General features: G+C 40.8%; 2 protein-coding genes and 1 non-coding gene across 4 annotated transcripts; 2 read left to right on the top strand and 1 right to left on the bottom strand.

Moving 5' to 3' along the window:
- Positions 1-29: 29 nt before the first annotated feature.
- TRMT2A (tRNA methyltransferase 2 homolog A) lies at positions 30-7,785 on the bottom strand. 2 transcript variants are annotated; one of them, XM_065851344.2, is made up of 11 exons: positions 6,559-7,785; positions 5,736-5,844; positions 5,074-5,255; positions 4,128-4,242; positions 3,790-3,905; positions 3,100-3,211; positions 2,343-2,465; positions 1,678-1,753; positions 1,069-1,185; positions 755-851; positions 30-433 (listed from the first exon to the last, which is right to left on the bottom strand). In XM_065851344.2, the coding sequence occupies exons 1-11, from the start codon at positions 7,146-7,148 to the stop codon at positions 163-165; spliced, it is 1,908 nt and encodes a 635-aa protein (XP_065707416.1). In that variant the 5' UTR covers positions 7,149-7,785; the 3' UTR covers positions 30-162. The 2 variants fall into 2 exon arrangements, with proteins under 2 accessions (XP_065707416.1, XP_065707417.1); XM_065851345.2 differs by having other exon boundaries at positions 173-461.
- Positions 7,781-18,528, top strand: RANBP1 (RAN binding protein 1). Its single transcript, XM_065851346.2, has 6 exons — positions 7,781-7,934; positions 9,706-9,842; positions 11,583-11,740; positions 13,728-13,856; positions 15,628-15,693; positions 16,661-18,528. The coding sequence occupies exons 1-6, from the start codon at positions 7,920-7,922 to the stop codon at positions 16,783-16,785; spliced, it is 630 nt and encodes a 209-aa protein (XP_065707418.1). The 5' UTR covers positions 7,781-7,919; the 3' UTR covers positions 16,786-18,528.
- On the top strand, positions 15,777-15,909 carry LOC136109386 (small nucleolar RNA SNORA77). Its single transcript, XR_010652488.1, has one exon. It is a non-coding gene; the product is annotated as a small nucleolar RNA SNORA77 (small nucleolar RNA).
- Positions 18,529-19,580: the final 1,052 nt, after the last annotated feature.

Genomic DNA, 19,580 nt, shown 5'->3' with positions numbered 1-19,580 from the left:
CAAATAGAAATCAAAACAGTACAGGCTCATTAGTTATGGAAGTATTTAATCACTTTTTTTTGTAAGAACTGAATATTTACATGGTTAGACATCACCTGGAATTAAACTGAATTACAACTTTTTATTGAATGGTAACAGTTTCTGGAAAGCGTCTCTCAGGAGTTAAGTGTATTCCCCCCCGTTGGGTGCAGGATCTGCCCGGCTCGGAGCGGTCGGGGGGCTGGTGCCATCCGAGCACTCGCAGTCCGGTCCAGCTGTTGTGACATGAGCAGCATCAGGTGTTGCTCCAGCACAACTCCCGTTTGCACAGTCGACCCTCTCAAAGAGGATCAGTAACTCGCAGTGCCGGGTCTGAGGGAACAGATCCACGGCCAGCGCTTTGACGGGACGGAACGAGGCTCCCTTGACTCTGTTGGAAGGGGCTCGGCAAAGACTTGATGGGAAAGAAAGGGGAGGAAGAACTGTATGAATGTTTCAGTACGCTGTTCATCACTGTTGCTCTTCTAACGCTTTTCTCCCCCAAGCCTCAATTCTGTGATAGAGTTATTCATCACCCCTAATATCTCTATTGCTACTTGCTTATTGCTCAATGCAGCTCCATGCTTGCTGTGTAGCAGTGGTCAGCTGTTTCTGGTGCAATGTAAACATCAATGAATACGGCTTAAAAATGCAGTGATGGTTCCCCCTCCCCAAGCAGCACTTCTCTTCCTCTTACCACATGTACTTAAGTCAGTTTAATGCAAGAAATACTCACTCCACAAAGTTATTCATTGCAGCTCTGGGATTGCAGGATACATAGATCAGCTTCTTCAGATGCTCAGCTCTTCTAATGGCAAGAATCACCTTGGAATCTAGATGATCAAAACCAAGACAGCCGTTTACCAGTTCTGTGTGGAACAGACTGGCACCAGAATTCCCAGTTATAGTCCAGCACAAACAAAACTGCTGCAACACTCGCTGGCTTCAAGCTATACCTGAAGCCTCCCACTTAATTTATTCCATTGGTGTTTTCTTAAGCTTTACCACCAAACCCCAATTAGCAGAACAGACTTAAGAGAAGGTACTTACGCAGTCCAGCTCGTGGCGGATCTACAATAGTAATCGGGTTCTGAGGAGCTAATACGTTAATTAGGGAAGGAACAATATCTTCAGCCTTCCCACAATGAAATTCAATATTATTCAGTTCTATTAAAAAAATGAAAAGACATTACCAGAGCACTTATCTAGTCAAAGCATCTTGCAGTACACTCAAGGTGGATATTAAGTTCCAGTGCCTTAGAAACTACACGTTGTTTGGTCTACCCAAACATCAGTGTAACTTAAACAGTCACTGGTACTTCAGATCATTTAAACAACAGTCACTTGAGCATCTTCCATTATCTGGACAAAAGCAAAACCCCACAAAAAATAGTTACTGTTAACGTTTTATCCATAGGGGAAACTGTGGCTTCAGCTCATTTTTCCGCTGAAAAGTTTCAGTTTTTGGAGAAAAAAAGCAGCGTGCTCTTAGTTAACAGGAAAATAAATTAACATGGTGTTTGTTCTCAAGAGAGAGTAAATGTTCAAAATGGACAAGATTACTACCAACAACATGGAATCCCAAGCTGCTTAGATAATGTAAATAGAAACAACTACTCTACTTGTTAACAAAGATCTTTGCATTTTAGCTGAACTGACCGTTAATCTGGGCGTTCACTTTGGCATCCTGCACAGCTTCTTGGCAGAGTTCAATTCCAATCACTTTCTTTACTTTCTATAGAATCAAGGGGAAAAGATCTGTCTGTGGTATGTAACTGTGAATTTAACCATTATTTGCATCATCAGTAATTACTATATATGAACACTGACTAGTAGCTGGTCAGAGGATTCTTGCCTTGCAGCCGAAAAAGGGCTGAGAAGGAACCTGTGCTAATAAAGAGGGACTTGTAGAGGCAAATTGTGGGATGAACACCACTTATCCCAACCGGTACGTGACAAACTCCAGTTAGGCTGGCGACTTCCTTTTGAGGGGGGCCAGACTTCCTTACATGCTGCAGCAAGCTCCGCTCTAAAAATTAGGCAAGAAATATGAGTGGATAGATACTAGTAAATTTTGTCTCTCCTGTAGAACTACTGCCTCTTTGCACTGAATTAGTTTCAAAATAGTTCAGGCTTCCCAACACAAGGGTGAGCTTTCACAATTATTTGGTAAAACAGCTGTGGGCAGTTTAATGAGCATTAAGTTTAAAAAAATAAGATATAATGTGTTTAATTTCAAGTACACCAAGTATTTTCTTTCATTGTAAACACAACTAAGGATCTGGATCTGTTAAAAGTAGATTACATCCAGGAAGAGAAGTTACCTTTGCCAAAGAAATCCCGATAGTTCCTGTACCGCAGCAGATGTCGAGCACGGTGCTCTCGGGGCTCAGCTGCGCCCACTCCCCAATGGCCGTGTACAGAACTTCGGCAGCTTGTGTGTTCACCTGGGAAATGATGTGTCAAATAGGTCTATTTCTCCATAAATATTAAATGTGTTTTAATGAGTCTTGGGAAAAATGTTTTATTGTTTCCAAGAAACAAGTCAACTCCACATATAAGTTAAAGTCGCATATACGTGACCTATACCAGCACATGTTAAGACAAAGTCTCACTCAATTCTCTCTGACAAATAATGTTTTATTATCTATGTTCTAGTGAAAACATGATTTGTTCTACAGTTTGGAAGCTAGAGGAGACAACAAATAAAATAATTATGCAAAATGCTTGCTCAGGCTTTAAAGTGTTGGAAGGGAAGAAATAAATTTTGGAAAAACAAGCAAAAATTAGTACTACAAAGATTCCTGAACTAAAAATTCCATATTGTGTATACATAAAGGCTGCTGTTCAACGAGGGGCAAATGATATTGAACCAGTAAAAAGAAATAAAGTTGTCTTCAACATGCCCTTGGCAACTTTACACTCGTTCACTGTTTTTACAGCCAAAGATAATACTCAAATCACAGTAAATACATAGAAGATTAAATCTCTAGGTATATAATATCTTGTTACACAGTATTATCCAACCTTAAGGGTATTAATGCAAATCCAGTTAAATTAGCAACTTCGTGTCATCCTTACCTGAAAAAATGCATGAGGAGAAATTCTAAATTTTAGGCCAAGAAGTTCTTCATATATGTACTTGTCACCAGCCACGTGCTCCAAGGGCAGGTCTTCTAGATTGGGGGATTTCCTGGGGGGCGCAGGGAGGGCAAGGCATGGGCACACGGAATAAAAAGGAAAAGAAACCCAAAAAAAAAGTTACCATTTTTACCAAAGCAGTAGTCATCTTAAAAACTGTAGTACTACATACTAAGCAGTAATCATTTTAATAGTGGGCCAACATTTATCATATCCTTTTAGAGACCATCTTCTTGGCCACTTTTAATTGCTGTCAGCAGTGGGACCTACACTGTCTCTAGATGGGGACAGTGTGAGCCTTGTGCCCTGTGGCAGAGGACGGGGAGACTAAAAAAATCACATAAAATAGGGAAGAAAGGAGGCAGAAGTCACTTTTTGATAATACTAAATATCTATCTCCTGCAGTAAACACTTCTACAGCCTGACAGGCAACTAGTAGTGAGTGGGTTCACCCACTGAAAATCCCCCGTCTTTATCCAGTGAACACTACAGGAGAACAGGAAATTTCAGGAGTCTCTTGTGAAAAAGGTAAATAACTTCAACAAATGAGTAAGGCTGCCTCTGCCTTTATGAGATAGACACAATGACGGTGTGGAAGTGCCACCACCACAGCGAAGTCAAGTCCCTCACCTTTGTCCTTCCTCCACAAAGTACAGAGACGTGACGCCGCTGCTCTTCCCCATCCCTTCTGTGAAGTATTTTGCTAGAGAGATTTTCAGGTCAGCTAGCTCTTCTTTACTTAATTTCTAAAGGTTTCATTTGAAAAAAGGGAGTATAATCATCTTAGTGACTCAAAGATATGATTTACTGTATGCCTTCTGTAAGCATATTAATTGCTCATTTGCATGTATCACGTAAACACCAAGTAATTATTCTACTTCTCTTTTGCATGCACTGATCATAAAATCAAATGTATATAATTTTAAAGGTATGTGTCTGAGCTGCACATTATAAATCAACTTAAATACCTGAGGATTAAAATAAACAATTGCCATAACGTGGCCCTTCCTGCTGGTCCGGACTGTGAGCTGCTTCCAGTGACCTTCGTAGGTTTCTGGGCTGTAAACTGAGTAAGGAGTTGACCTGCAATTTCCAGAAGCTCAGTTATTTAACACAGAACGATTTTTATTACATAACATTCAATAGTTTATTGAAACAAAAGAAGTTCATTGTGCAAAGTGATGAAAAATGTTAAGTACAGAGGCGATATTGATCTGTCAAGAAAATAATGACTTGCACATCTGAATTAAGAAAAAAGAGACTGATGCACAGATCGCATCTCCTAGTGCAAAATAATCTGTCCCTACTTCTCACCATCCTCTTACCCATTTTAACCCATCCAAAATTATCAACAGGATATAGGCAGCTTCCCCACACACTTTCTACAATGACTTAATTGGATCCTGTGCTCCATACCAAGTTCAAACTTTCCATCTTCATTATTCTTCTGAGGTTTCCATTTTTTTAAGAAACCACTCTTTTTTTCTAAAAAGTATTGTTGCTCGAATTTACTACTTTTGTTTTATTCCTTGTTGTAGAACGATTCTTGTCTTCATCCAAGGAAGCAATTGACCTTTGTTATTCAAATTCCTCTTTTTAAAAGCTTTTTTCTGAGTATTTCTTTGCAATTTGCAGAAGCAGCTCTACAATAACAGACACTTCTAATTGTAGACTTATACATCTCATTGCTCGCAATGAAGCCGTGTTCATCTCACAACAGCTGAGCAAGAGCAAAATACCCAGTGATCCAGGCACAAGATGTAAACATCGAAGAATTGCTGGAAATTGAGACTGCAATATCTTAGATCTTAAAGCTCAGAACAAACACTAAGCTTTCAATAATATTTAATTCTATAAATATTTTTGAGTAAGATATCAAAACCTTTATAGAGAACTCATTTTACTTATGCTCACCTTATGTAGTCTTGGAAAGCTTTTACTACCTTTTTGGCAATAGCAGGAATGTGAATAGTATCAAATGGCTCCACTACAGCACATGTACCACCCTTATATTTGCCAAGACGACAACCCACAGTTTTGTCTTCTTGATTTACACCAATCCCAATCAAGAACTCACATTTGTTGCGATATTCAGTCTAGATTTAAAATAAAGTTATGTAAGATATTTACACAGCACTTTTTTGTACATGCCAAGTTTCTCCTGAAACAACCCTCATATGGTTAAACGTATTTGCAAAGGTACACAGGACATTCAGTTCATATGGAAGATATTGACAGATTTTGACGTATGAGAACTAACAATTAAAAGTACTAGTAAGTGTTTTTATTTAAAGAGCAAAATATTCTCTCTGTTGAAGAATGTCTGTATTAGCCTGCAAGACAAGCTTGTACGGACAGCATATTAATTCAAAGCTACAACATCCAGTTAGTTGTAACTGTTCTTCTGCTTTCTGTAAATACTTACACACAGTATTTAAATGAAAGACAACGTCTGAAATTCATCATTCATTACAACAATAAGTCAAATACTCAGTTTGCCCACTGCCTCTTAAGACCAACTAATTGAACCCTGAGCTCATTAACTCCATTCCACACTTTACCTGGGGTTACTTTACCTGTAATGGTGACGCTTTCACTCCCTCTACTGGGCAACACAATTTATTATACTTCTGCTTCTGCAGGAACAACCAAGGTAATAAAGGTCTGTTGTTATTTCCTATTTCCCTGCCCAAAGCAGAAATAAAAATTGTAAAGTAGGCATTCAGAAAAACTGAGGTTAACAGTTACACAAGACATTTTGGTTTTTTTGTACAGGGCATAACGAAGTATCAGATCAGATCAAGATTATTTCTTCCAGAGGGATTTTTAACAGGCAACCCCCCCTCCAACTTTGTAAGAGCTGTTATCTGAAAAATAAGAGTTAACTGTAGCTATAGAGGTCTGTATTAGATTTACCAATGTACCTGTGCATGAAAGGAACACCAATTTTATCTACATAAGTAAGGCAAGAGAGAGCAGTGATATTTTGTTCTACAAAGACCAGATATAAAAAATTGAGAGGATTTTTAAAGAGAAAATCCTAATAGCAATTTACCATCTCTATAGACTGATTACCTCTTACACCATTTGACGTTGCCACTTTTTATAAGGACACAAACATCCTTCTGCTTAGGCCTATGGAACAACAGACCTTAAACCAATACCCCTTCATCTAGCAACCTTTCAAGGCTGACCAAGAATAGCAATAGCAAGTTTTGTCAGCAGAACAGTTTTTAGGTCCCAGCATCCCAGATTATGTTTTCTTTACTTTGCCAGGGGATCTGGGTTTTGACTCAGTTCTAATTTACTTTAGAGACACCAATTTGTGCAGATTTAGCTATAACCTATCATAAGGTCAAGTCCTATAAACATTACAGTAGCTTTACAAACAGGAATTACTTTGTCAGCTTCTGCAGCACTTGCTCACATTCCTGCTTCTTCTGGGCCAGCTGCTCCTCATAGGGCAGGTTCCAGAGCGGGGTCACCACGTCCGCTATCTGCTTGCTCAGGGGCTCCTCTCCGCTGGCCGTGTGAGGAGCCGGTCGCTTCACCTCTCCCTGCTCCGTCTCCTCGTCTTTCTTCCTTTTCTTTGCGATGGGGTCAGCTTTGGGCTTGGCAAGCCTGACGCTGAGGTGCCGGCTCTTCCACAGAACCCCATGCAGGACTCGCATGGCCTTGTCCCTCTCCTCCTCACTCTTGAACGTCACGAACGCGAACGTCTGCTTCCCGAAAAGTTTGATCTTATGGGGGTTGAGCCCGTATTTGGCAAGGAACTTTTTCACATCGTTAAATCCGATGTACTTGGGAAGGTTTTGTATTTCTACTTTATAGATCTCGGAGGTGAACAAGTCCCCCTTGATGTATCTGTACACGTCGGGGTCCTCCGCGGGGTCACCCCCGGCCTTGCCCTCCGCTCCGGCCCCATCTCCAGCCTCCGGCACAGCAGGCGCGCCGGGCTCGGGCTCGCCTGGACCGCTCGGCTCCGCCATGCGCCCGCCAGCCCCGCGGGCACGGCCGCGCTCAGCGGCGCCAGCGTCCGCTTCGCCCGGGCCCCGGGTCAGCCCGGCCTGCGCGTCCCCGTGTCCCCCCGCCCGGTCCCTGGGTCAGCCCGGCCCCCGTGTCCCCGTCGCCCGGCCCCCGAGTCTCAGCCAGGCCCGCGTGTCCCCGCGTCCCCTCCGCCCCGCGCTGCCTCGTGCCGTGCTCCTGGGGGCGGGGCTGTGGCGTCACCGTTGCAATAGAACTGGGGGGGGTAAGAAACGTTTGTTGTTTTGGTTTTTTTTTAAATGTCTGCACCTCAGTGCTCCCGTTCTTCGCGTACGGGGTCAGCTGCGACGCTTAAAAGTAATAATAACAGCGACAAAAATATTACCGCCCTCCGTCACGCACGCGGGCGCCATCTTGGGTCGGGACGCGCGGTGGCCGCCGCCATGGCCGCGAGGGCTGATGGGAAGGGCATCAGGAACGGGACATCAGAAAAAGCCTCGCCGGGGGCAGGACGCGGCCGGGATGGGGACCGGGGCCGCAGGCCGGTGCGGCCGGGGGTGGCGGGTGCTCGCTCCGGGCCCGACCCCAGCCTTAGCAGCCGCGACGCGCCGGGGCGGAGCGGGAGCGCGGGGCTGAGGGAAAGTGGGTGTTTCCCATCGGGCCTTGCGGCGGCGGCGGCGCGGGCTGCGGGAATGAGGTAAAGGCGGGAGGGGCGGGCGCGCGCGGCAGGAAGCGCGGCGGGCGGGCAGCGAGCGGAGCGCAGCGAGCCCGGCCCCATGGCGGACACCAAGGTGAGGGCGGCGGGCGCGCTGCGAGCCGGGGGGCCGGGTGCACAGCGGGAAGAGCTGGTGCTGAGGGGGGAGGCGAGCGGGGGGAAGTAGAGGAGGTAACGCAGGCCGGGGAGAGGGATCGGGGCGGGAGAGTAACGGGAACAGGTGGGGCCCGGCCGGCTGCAGAGGGCCGGGGGGGCAGCGAGCCTCTCGGGGTGGGGGGCGGCTCACGGTAGCTGAGGGGTTTAGGCGGGCGGGGGGACATGAGGTCAAGCAAGGCCCGGGGCCGGGAAGGACGAGCCGAGGGCCTTGTCAGGGGGCGCGAGGCCCCTCGTTCCGGGCGACCGTTTCCGGCGGCCCGGGCGCGTGTGTCCCCGGGGCCTGTCCCTTGGCGGCGCCCAGCATGGGAGGCCGAAGCGGCCCCGCTCCGCCCGGCCTGCGCCGGCCATTTCCCAGAGTACGGACCCCTGAGCCTCCCGTGGGCGCTGCGGCTTCGTCTGCGGCTCGGGCGCCTTGGAGTGAACCCTGTGCCCGTTTCCCTCCTTTCTTCTCCTCCTTTCCCTCCCCTCCCCCAGCCCCGCGGCCCGGCCAGAGGAGCAGCCCCACGTGCTTTATATCGCAGCAGGGCGGGATCTTATCGTGATAGCGGGATCTGCTTTTTCTTACGTGAGGCTGTTGTGAATTATGTGTTTTTTATGGTTTCTGTAATTAACTGGTCAGGCACAAAACGGACGATGAATTACGATATGGGATGTGCTACTTACTACTGGAGGAGACAACGTATGAAAGTTTGGCCAGTGTTTCTTTTCCTGTTTCTGGAAAACAGATGTGTCTTAATATCTTTCTCACCTTTTTTCTTTCATACTGGAACACTAGGGACATAAAGCTAATGATAACTGGTGTGATGTTGTTAACATAACCAGAATTTATTTTGCAGTTTTTCTTACCTGATTCCCCCTCAGCCCTTTATTCTTGTATTTTTGTGGGGTTTTTTTAAACTATTCAGTAAAAAATAGACTGCATCATTTCATTTGCTTTATGCATGTGTGGTGCGTATCTGCTCTGTAAAATATATTCTAAATAGAGCCTGTAAGAGTGGACTCTTTCATCTGTAAAGTGAAAAAAAATTAATTTTTTTACATGCATAGGCTTTCTCTGCTATTCCAACAACAAAAAAACCCAAATCAATTCTCTTGGCTTGAGGTGGCTGTTTGTGGTCTCAAACTTGCAGACAAATCTTCCTTCTAGGCTTCTCTAGAGAATGCTTTTTATCAGTGCGTATATATGAAGTATTATAGATGTTTATCATTTATTTGCTAGTCACAGCCTAAAACAGTTCTTAAGTGTGTCCTTTAAGCTGGGATAGGTGTTTGCTTTGGTGGAGTGGTTATTTTCTTTTTTCCTGTTAATGACAGGTCACTAGCCACTAAGAGACAGTCCTTTAGTAGCGTAAACCGCATTGTATAGAAAAAATAGTTAAAGAAATTATCTTTCCATAACCAAGAGCTATTGCTCTAAGGCTAAGCTTCTGCACATTCATTAAGAGTGGCAAGACTAAAATATCTAGCACTGCAAGACCACAATTTTTTTCTCAGTATAGCTGTGTGTTGACTTGAAAGGCGTTTCTTTTCAGCTATGATTTTTCTTAAAGGATATTTCAGTTACTAAAATCTAATTGCTGAACAGCCATAACTTTTCATTTTAAACATAGGTATGAGTACTTCAGGTAAGTATATAGCATAGCATGTTATGTGGATTTATTTTTTCCTTTTCTTTTCTTTTTTCTCTCCAGGAAACACATGAGGAGCTTGATACTTCTACTGAAAATGCAGATGATTCTAACCACGATCCTCAGTTTGAGCCCATAGTTTCACTTCCTGAGCAAGAAATAAAAACTCTGGAAGAGGATGAGGAAGAACTCTTTAAGATGTAAGTACAATATTTCTGTATATTATCTAACTGTTTATTAGGGTTAATCTTGAATGTGTTCATAAAAAGCTAGGTAACTTGTTAGGAATCTCTCGGTATGAAGTGGTCATCTGCATTGGTTGGTATTTACTGTGGTGACTGTGGGAGGATGATTGATGATAATAATGCCCCAAGAAACTCTGAAATCTGGAACAATAGAAGGCAGCTGATATTATGGATGTGGCTCTAGTATTGTTTAGCCTAAAAGAAAACATTAAATTGGATTATGATTAGAAGTTTGAAACTATACAATATACTGAACTGATAAAAGCTACAGACGCAGTACAATACTGGGGCATTTCTGGCAGTACTTTTCTGTTGTCTTAAGCATAGTTTTATCTTTAGGTAGAGCGTACTGTACAGTTGGGATAGCTTGCCTAAGATGTATGATCTGCCTGAAGAAACATGTAGGCTAAAGGCTTCAGAAGTGTTTTGAATTTGATCTGCAATGTGTTTGCTCTAAATAGATTTTAGAAATACTAGGTGTAGTTAATTGTAGAAGGGTATTATTCATCTGGAAGAGATACTTCAGTTCTTCTACACATTCTGATAAAAACTGAAGTGACAGTTTCTGACAAGTAGAGAGGTGATATCTCTGACCATGAGGCACATGTGATGGGCGGTATCAGATGGAAAGAAGAAATTATTTTATTTAAAAAGGCGATGTGGGCGGGAAGGGGATAGTAGTGGAAGTTCAAGTGCTCTGCCTGTAGAAGGATGAAGGAGGAAAGGAATCCTTTTTTTGAATGTCAGTTGCTCTGATAGCTAAACTTGGAGGAATCACCTACTGAATGCCAGCTAACTTAGAAGGAAGGACTTGCTTTGGACAATGTAGTTGGTCTGCATCAGAGCATCTGTTAGAGGAGCTTGCTCTAACATCTGACACACTCTCTTGAAGAACCTGGCTTATTACATGTCCCTATGCATTGCTCTTTTATAGAAGAGAATGTTTTTACATCAATCCTGTAGTGTGAGCTGATACTTCCTTTCTTATAGCAATGTCTTAAACTCCTCAGTAGCAGAACTCAGACTGTCTCTTGGGTCAGTTTTGACTAATGTCCCAAACTACTCCTGTTTCTCTTTTGGCACACTGGCACCTTGGAAGATTAAACAGTGATGTTCTGAAGCAGGTATGTTGCACTGCAGTGCAGCACTAAGCTTTCTTTGTTCCCGATTTAGGAATAGCCACAGCTACATTTTTAGAGTGAAAAGGAAATGAGTGGCTTTAGAGGATGAAGCACTTTGTTAATAGTTGGTCAAACACTGGGCTTGGGATTGCACAAGAGTATTTACTTAGCCTCTAGCTGCTCTGTTTCGTGAATTAATAAATACTGCAGATTAGATGTAGCTGTTGCATTCGTAATATGTATAAGAACTCTAGCTATGGCAAAACCTGTTAATTAGCTACCTTTATTAAAAGGTTGTCTAGACCAAATATGTTTATTATCCCCTAAAAGTATGTACAGGACCTGTTGAATTTTTAGTATAGCTATTACATAATTCCTAATTGCTACTAAATTCGAATTTATCACATCAGTTTCTAAATTTGTATGCTGAAACAGAACAGGGAACCTTACAAAAGGAATTGTTTACTTCTTTATGTGGCTTTTAAAATAAACAACTGCACTGTTGAATTGAGTATGCTGTTCTCACAAATGTTTCTACATGCAGGTTAACTTCTTAAATTCTCTCTTCTTTAAGGCGAGCAAAGCTATTCCGGTTTGCATCTGAGAATGAACTTCCAGAATGGAAAGAACGAGGAACTGGTGATGTGAAACTCCTGAAACACAAGGAGAAGGGAACAATTCGCCTCCTCATGAGGAGGGATAAAACCCTAAAAATCTGTGCAAACCATTATAGTATGTTATACGTTGCTATACTTCTTATTTTTGTTTTTAAGAAATAAGCTTGTAGAATTGTACATTGTAGATCAAGAGCTCAGTGGTATTTTAGTAGCAGCTGGAGAATTGCTGTATGTCTTTAAACAGGCATCAAATTCATGGTAGACTGCAAATATAGTTGTTCCTCTGCCCACAAGGCTACAAGCATCAAAAACGTGAGTGCTTATTTTATTAATGGAAAGAATCTGCAGTTGTTTTTGGATATTGCCTGCGAGGCTGAATCTTAAAGTTATTTTTTTTCTTTAGACTCTGATAGTGTTCTAAAGATACCTTAAAATTTAGCTGGGATAGACAGACATTGTGATTGCTGCCAGTGTGCATGTGGGGGCGATTAATAGAGTGTAGAAAATGTAGGCCTTAATACTGTTTAGCATACGAAATTAATGTATGCTGGCTTGTTTTCATAAAAGAATGATAAATAAGCAATTTAAATTGTAATTTACTACTTTGAGCTAAATGTCTGAATTAGTAGAACCAATTGCATAACCAACAGAAAATGGATGCAGAGGTACTTAACTAATCTGCGGCTGCCTTTCTCTGCTTGTGATATAAACTGAAATGAACGTGGTATATTCAGCAAAGTCATTCAAAAAGAATGTGCATTGAGAGCTGATGAAGCAGGAGAGGTTTGTTCCTTTGATCCTCTTTGAATAAAAATCACTGTGAAAGGGCAAGACAGAGTTGAAAGTCAATATAACTAGTAACAAGTAGACTAATCTGATAATAATTTGTTGCTTGCTTTGCCAATACTCAGGTTTTTATATAAAGAGTATATAGTATTCTATGGAGTTTATCTACGTTTTAATAACTTGAAATAACTTGTTTGAAGTAGCTTAATACAAATCTGAAGCCAGGAGCGATAATGCTTTTCTTAGGGTAAATCTCTTCAGAAAGTCAGACTACTCAGAGGGCACAGGTTGGTCCTGTTTAGTAAATGAAATGGCAAATACAAAAGCAGTGTAGTCACCAACTAATAAGAATAAACCTTTTGTTTAGGAAAAAAACTGTTGCACATATGCAAAACAGAATTGATAAACTTATTGTGCTCATGTTGAAGGCTTTTTTTCCTAGAGAAACTGTTTTCAGCGTAGATTTCTTTATTGAATTTGTGCTGACTCACAGGCAGACAAAAGGACTCTCTTCATTTTTTGAAACATTAAATGAAACAAAATGTAATATGATATCTATATTTTAAAAATGCAAGTGAATAGGCTCTTCAGATTTGTTCTGAACTAAATAAAGGACTCAGAGGTTTGGGAGGAAAAAAAAAAAACCTGGCTTGAACTTTGCATGTGTGCAATGTAGAAGGTCTTAGAGTAGTGTGAGAAATAACATTCCAACTTCTCCCATCAGTCAGGTGAAGTAATTACAGTGTCTTGGAGGGAAAGGCCTCCATTTACTGGGAAGGAACAAACGGATTGAAAATATGCTGTGCACATCTTGCAGCACTGCAGAATTGTCCAATACCTTGTAATAGAGCTTTAAACTGATGGGAGGGGAATGAACCTGATTTGATGAGTAATTGTAGGAATAATGTTTTTTTAAGTTTTTTTTTTTTGTAGTGCGTAGTATTTTCAGTGTGCAAAAGAAAAATCAAAGCTGTTTGTCTGGGTGTCTTTTCTTTCTAAACTATTTGACTGTTGTTCAGAGTTGTGCTTAATGGTGACATCTCTTAGTATCACAGTCATCTGCTTTAAACAAGAATTGAATCAAACTCTGTCTTCACAGTAGAGAATCTAATATTCTTTTATACAGTAACGATCTTGCGTAATTTTATTTGAGGACATAGGAAAAATATATATGGGCACCATTGTCTTCTCCAAAAGTAATTCTGTGTAAAGTGCTTTATGTGAGCGTCACAGTCAGTTGTTAATAAGATTTATGGAGGCTGGTATGGAGAACATTTACAATTGTACTGTGTACATTTACAATGCTTTCTTTTCAGTCACACCTTTAATGGAGCTGAGGCCTAATGCTGGGAGCGACCGGGCATGGGTTTGGAACACACATGCTGACTTTGCAGATGAAAGCCCCAAGCCTGAACTTCTGGCAATCCGATTTTTAAATGCAGAAAGTGAGTAGACTGGCAGTGAGTTTCTGTTGATCATATACTGTTATGTTATGCTGTATGTCTGAACACTACTGTAAACCACTGCTGCAGATATACTGTATCTTACCACTACACTACATGGTGGTGTTAGCTAATGACTGCTTTAACTGAGAGAAGTCAGTTAATCACTTTACCATATGTGTTGACAGTGTAATAATTTGGTCTCCAGTAATATTTATAGAGCTTTCTGCCCTAGGCACTTAACTTGAGCCATTTCATGCAAGGGTAATGCCAATTAGAATAAAAGCAATAATACTATAGGGTGGAGATTAATATATGCAGCTTTCATTGATCTCAGATGCTCAGTTGTAGTTAAGATGACATTTTTGCATTAGAAGCAAGAAAACATTGACCTGAGATTTCTGGTCCATCTGCATTAGCAGAACATACCTTCTCCGTGAAAAGTGCTTGTCAGGCCCAACTATCCAACTAGTTGGCAGGTTTTTCTGGAGTGACTACATTGACTACAAAAGCAGAAAGTAGGTCTGTAATTACATATGGATCAGCTAGTGGGACTGATCATCAGTGTAGCTTTCCTAGCTCCTTGGGATTAAATCAAAGTAGTGGGGGGTTGTATATATAAAGTGGCTGTATATTTTCAAACTAGATTGATTTACCCACATCTGTGAAAAACTTGGTGTGTTTTGCTTGATTCCTTTTCCTCAAGCCTCCCAACATCACAGTGTTAAGTGAATCTTTCTGATCCACCTGCTTAGTGCTCGCTTCTTTCTTAAATATGAAATTAAAGGGTTTTGCTAACTATTTGCTCATCATTGAAATGTCTTTCCCTCTTCCAGGTAGAGGTTGTTCAGCTTATTGAGTGTTTTCTCTTGAGGGGGTAGTCCTCTTTACCTCTTTACCCTTGGCAATACTGACTAAGCAGATGACAGAGGAACAGACCTAAGTATGTCCTTCAAGTATCTTTCCTTTTTGAGAGGCTTGGGAAGGAATCAATACAAACACTACCTGGACTAGTTTCATAGTGGCTTCTGAATTCCTGTGGGGCAACAGTGACCTCGTGTGGTCAGTCAGACCAAGTTGGCACACAAAATTACTTTATGTATAGTTCTGGTGTTAGAAAGTACCTGGCCTGATCTGCTTTTGTGTGCTGCTGCTTGTATTCCTTGTGTAGAAACATTATTGTAACTTGATCAACAGCTTGGAATGACTGTTGGACCAAAACATGAATGTTTTGCTTCCTTAGCTGTTGTAGTCAGGAATGGTTGGAGTCCAGGTCTTTGGGTATTGAACCAGAAAGCTGTACTGATGAAATGGACTTTATCTTCTATTCTTGGTGCTAAGAACCTCAATTTATGGTAAGGATGTGGAGGTCTTTTAGGGTATAATACAGCTGACAAGGATAGTACTTCAAAGCTCGTCTTCAGTCTTTTGCACAGATAGTCAAATTAGTAGTCTCTGATATTGTACTCTTATTCCTGTAGGCTAGGGACAGCTGGGAGTTGCAATAACTGCAAAACAGCTCCTCTGCCCTTATGTTTTAAGTATTTTGCAAAATAAGCTGCTTTAGTAGACTTACTAAAGAAAAACTGCTTCTGCACAAAGCTGTGGTTCAAGAATTTTGCATAGTATCTTGTATGATTTTTAGCTAGATTAATTCCTAAGTGCCTACAAGTTTTGTTTACACAAAACTTCTCAGGTATCTTTCCTCAAAATTGGAAGCATTGAATGTTGCAAGGAAGTGAAACTAATAAAAATTCTGTCTTTATTGAAACAGATGCACAGAAATTCAAGGCAAAATTTGAAGAATGCAGGAATGAAGTAGACAAGAGAGCAAAGAAAGGTAAGGTTAAAACTCTGCAGTACTGTGCCACTTCTTCTAGCTGTTGGACTGGTTATAGCCTCCTGGAGTATTGCTGTGTTTTAGCAGACTCACTCTGTCCTGAACTGCAGTCTTCAGTTCCGGTGCTTTTTCTGTCTGCGAGAGTAATAGTTCACAGGAGTGACAACTGCCTTCTTTCTTGTAGAAGGTTGTTACTATTGCTGTTGGGACACTGCTTTTTTGAAAAGACTACTAAGGAAGCATTTCTGATTTACAGTACACGAATGAACTGTGAACACTGCAACCACAGTGATACTTCCTCTTCTAGTTTCTTTGTAAATTCCACAATTATATAGTCGTGCAAATAGAGTACTTAGTTTTTATAGTTGTTAATGTGTGTGAAGTTAGAGCATTTCTTCACAGGTCTCTCTTTAATTAATAGATTAATACACAGCCTCATAGAATTGCTTATGTGACAAGTTTTCTCACCGTGTAAAATAAACACTTCATCTTTCTAAAGGACGGATTACCGGTGGTCTGTAGTCAGTGCTCTTCAAGATTATTTAGATCAGAATTTTTAAGTCTTAAGAACTTCCTATTCTCCAGTTTCAAACTGGGGAAATGTGACTTTTGATTAAGATAGGTAAGAAGCTGGGGACTTGAGACACTTGGCTGGACAAGGTACAGGGTCTATGACTGATAGCAGCAAAGCTGACCAAATGTTACATGTTTCTCAGTGATTACAATTAGGCCCTCATTCAGTGATTAAAATATGCAAATGGTATTTCTTGAATTTTGACATCTGAGGTCATTATCAAAGGAAAATAAATTGAATGAATCACTCCAGTGTTGAGTGGAGAATTTTACTTTTGTTCTTATTCTAAATACCAGCTGTATTTCCCTACCCCCCTTCTCCACTTCTCTTTCCCCTGTAACAGGAAAAGCCATTACTGCCTGTATGTAACTTTTTTCCTAATCAATCTCTTAGCAGGCACAGACAAAAATGATAGTGCTGATAAAGTTGCTGAAAAACTAGAAGAGCTTTCTGTAAAGGAAGAGAGCAAAGAATCTGAGAAGAAAGAGACCAAGGAAAAAAATGAAGAAAAGCAATAAATCATCCTGGGCCTTGCAGTTTTTCCTTTACTTTTCTCTTTCTTTTTCTTTTTTTTCTTTTTTTTTAATTTTTACAAGGGACTTTATAAGAAACTGAATTCAACGTTCAGGTTGTTTTTTCTAAACTTCCACCCTTTTGAAGATGTCTTCAGAAAATCCATTCCCCAGTCATGAAAATGTACTGTGCTAACTTTCTTTTCCATAGTGGAAACACTTATTTATAGTCATCCAAAAGAGTGAATAAAGCAAACTTGAAAACAGCATCAGAGGACAGAACTGAGTTTTCTATGTACTTTAAAAGCTTATGAATACACTTGTTTCATTGGGTGTTGAGATACATATCATCATACCTGTGGATTAACTAGGTTAACAGACTTCACCATCAGGGAAGATTGTGATTACATACATGTTTCTTATATGGTTTCTCAAACTGTAATACAACAGACGTTTCACATCTTTTCTGCTGTGTGTTCCTAAGCAGAGAATGTGCCTGTGATTCTCGAAATGCAGCAGACTTCTGGAATCAGGCGATAGAGCATTTCTGGCACGCTGTTAATGCTGTTTCATCAGACAGTGGCAATAAAGGTGGGGGAGAAAAGGTATCATGTGAGACTTAAGATGTATTTTCCTCTTAGAAACAAAATCCATGCCCCCCACCTAGTTTGTGAATATTACGACCATTTGACTCCAGCACAAAGTTGCTGCTGTGGTCCCAGATCTTCCATACTGACGGAAGGCAGTAGCGGCCTCTTATACTAAGGTGTATGCAAAGGAATCTTAACTGTTTGAGTACCTTACTATGAGATTCCCTGTGTCAGAATATCATGAAAGTTGTACTCAACATTTATAAGTTGTTTTATTTTCAGTACTTAGGAGCTTTCATTGTTTTTCCCAATTGGAGGGGGGTTGAATTTGTCAGATGCATGGAGGGCTGCTCTCCTTGGAGACTGACGGTCTGATATTCGCTTTGGAACAGTTAGTGATGTTGTACCCACTTGAGGAGCACTCTCCTTGCCAGAGTGGCCAAATTGATCAGGTCTCTTCCCTGCAAATGTTTTTTCTTCATCTGGTTTTAAGTTAGTGCTAGAGAATTGGAAAATAAGCTACAATAAGCAATAAAATCCACACAATTTTTAACTTTGATAGATTAATTGAATTTCATGGTTAACCACTAACATGAGGATAGTGTTAAGATAGCAATGGAGTTGTGTAATACTGTTTCCAAAATAATTCTGTGAACTGGACAGAAGTTGCTAAACTTTAAGACTGTACGATGTTAGTATTGGATAGCAAGACCTCTCTATCTTCATAAGGAGGCTCTGTCGGTAGGTCAGACTCTGCAGTCTACCTGAGGAAAGAAAATATAGTTTTAAAATCTTGTATTTCTACTTAACACTGCCTTTTGATGCTACAATGAACTAGTCTTAAATCTGGAACTGTAATTAAGGTACTCGAAACAAAGTAATTCCTTTGGTGTTGTGCGTGTTCCCCTTCAAGTACAGCAGATATCAGAAGTCTGTTAATTAACAAACGTGGTTGAAAGGCAAAATAAAATGCTCTTTAGTGTTTCTAGTTTGGAAATAACAAGACAAAGCTATTCTGAAGTACTTCACATTTGAATGTAAAAACCAAATCTTTATCCGTGAGTCACTTGTAAATTCCCTGATCTGATGTCAAACAGTGTGTCTCAATTGGTAGAAATTACATTTAAAAATGCAAAATAAATTTAAATTTTCATTTAAAGGATTTGCTTTTTATTTGAAGAATTCTTACTGGGAATGCGTTTGTAGCCTGCAGGGGCAAAGTGATGAAGGCAGCAAAATGGATGAGTTTGATTTTTCCTGTCAAACATGATACAAAAGAGGGGAGGAAATACTTGAATTACTTAATTTGTCTTAATCTTACATATTGACAAGTCCTACTTAATTTTATTACCTTCTCTTCTTCCCCTCTTTACTTATTCATGCATGCTTAAATGATTTCAAGACTTTTCCACTCCTGTGTAGGTTAAGCAATCCATGTTTACTGCTCACGGATTCCAACCATCCGTAATGCAAATCTGCAATCCAAAGAGCCAAGTTATGAGGGGCCACTAAGAAAAATAATCTCTCTAGATAACATTTGGCTGCAGCAAGTCTTAGTCTTCTAAACTGAAAGATGATTAGTCAGTGGCACTTTAGAAGCCATAGGTGTAAAGTTCTACAAGTTAAAAAGCAGTAAGTATTTTTAAAGTTTATTTCAGTTAAACAAGGCTTTTTTGGTGTAAGTTATTCTAATAGTAAGCTTTTTCTACGTGTAACATAGACTACCAAGAAATGTCTTACTGTGTATTGAGTATTCTAGAGTTCTAGCTGATGTCGTGTTGTCTTGTCACCCGTGCCCAGGTCACCAGATGTTCACGCTTTCCCACCATCCTCACAGTTAACGGGTATTGAGATGACAGGGCCTGACTTGTCAGACAATAGAGAATCTTAAAATAATAACTTGGCTCAAAACCAGAAATAGCCCTTTGACAAAATAGTCCTTCCTGGGTTTGTGGGCAACTACTAAAATACATCAGTTGCCTTGTACTTGTTTCTGACATGGCAATAACTTCCGTGCGATTTCAACATCTGAACCTGTTTGAAGGTGTTATGTGAAAAAAAAGATAGTGCAGAAACTTGTCTAATTCATCGTTCAGAAATTGACTGATTCTTTAATTTCTGTACTTCACAGGGGTGTGTTGATATTTAATTTGTCTCTAGAAACGTAGAGACAAGTAGGATTCTAGGCTGTTGTGACACCTGTAGTTGAAC

This window comes from Patagioenas fasciata, chromosome 17 (genome assembly GCF_037038585.1).
Source record: "Patagioenas fasciata isolate bPatFas1 chromosome 17, bPatFas1.hap1, whole genome shotgun sequence".
Taxonomy (NCBI): domain Eukaryota; kingdom Metazoa; phylum Chordata; class Aves; order Columbiformes; family Columbidae; genus Patagioenas; species Patagioenas fasciata.
The sequence above is the reverse complement of the archived record's forward strand: the minus strand, read 5'-3'. Positions and strand labels throughout refer to the sequence as shown.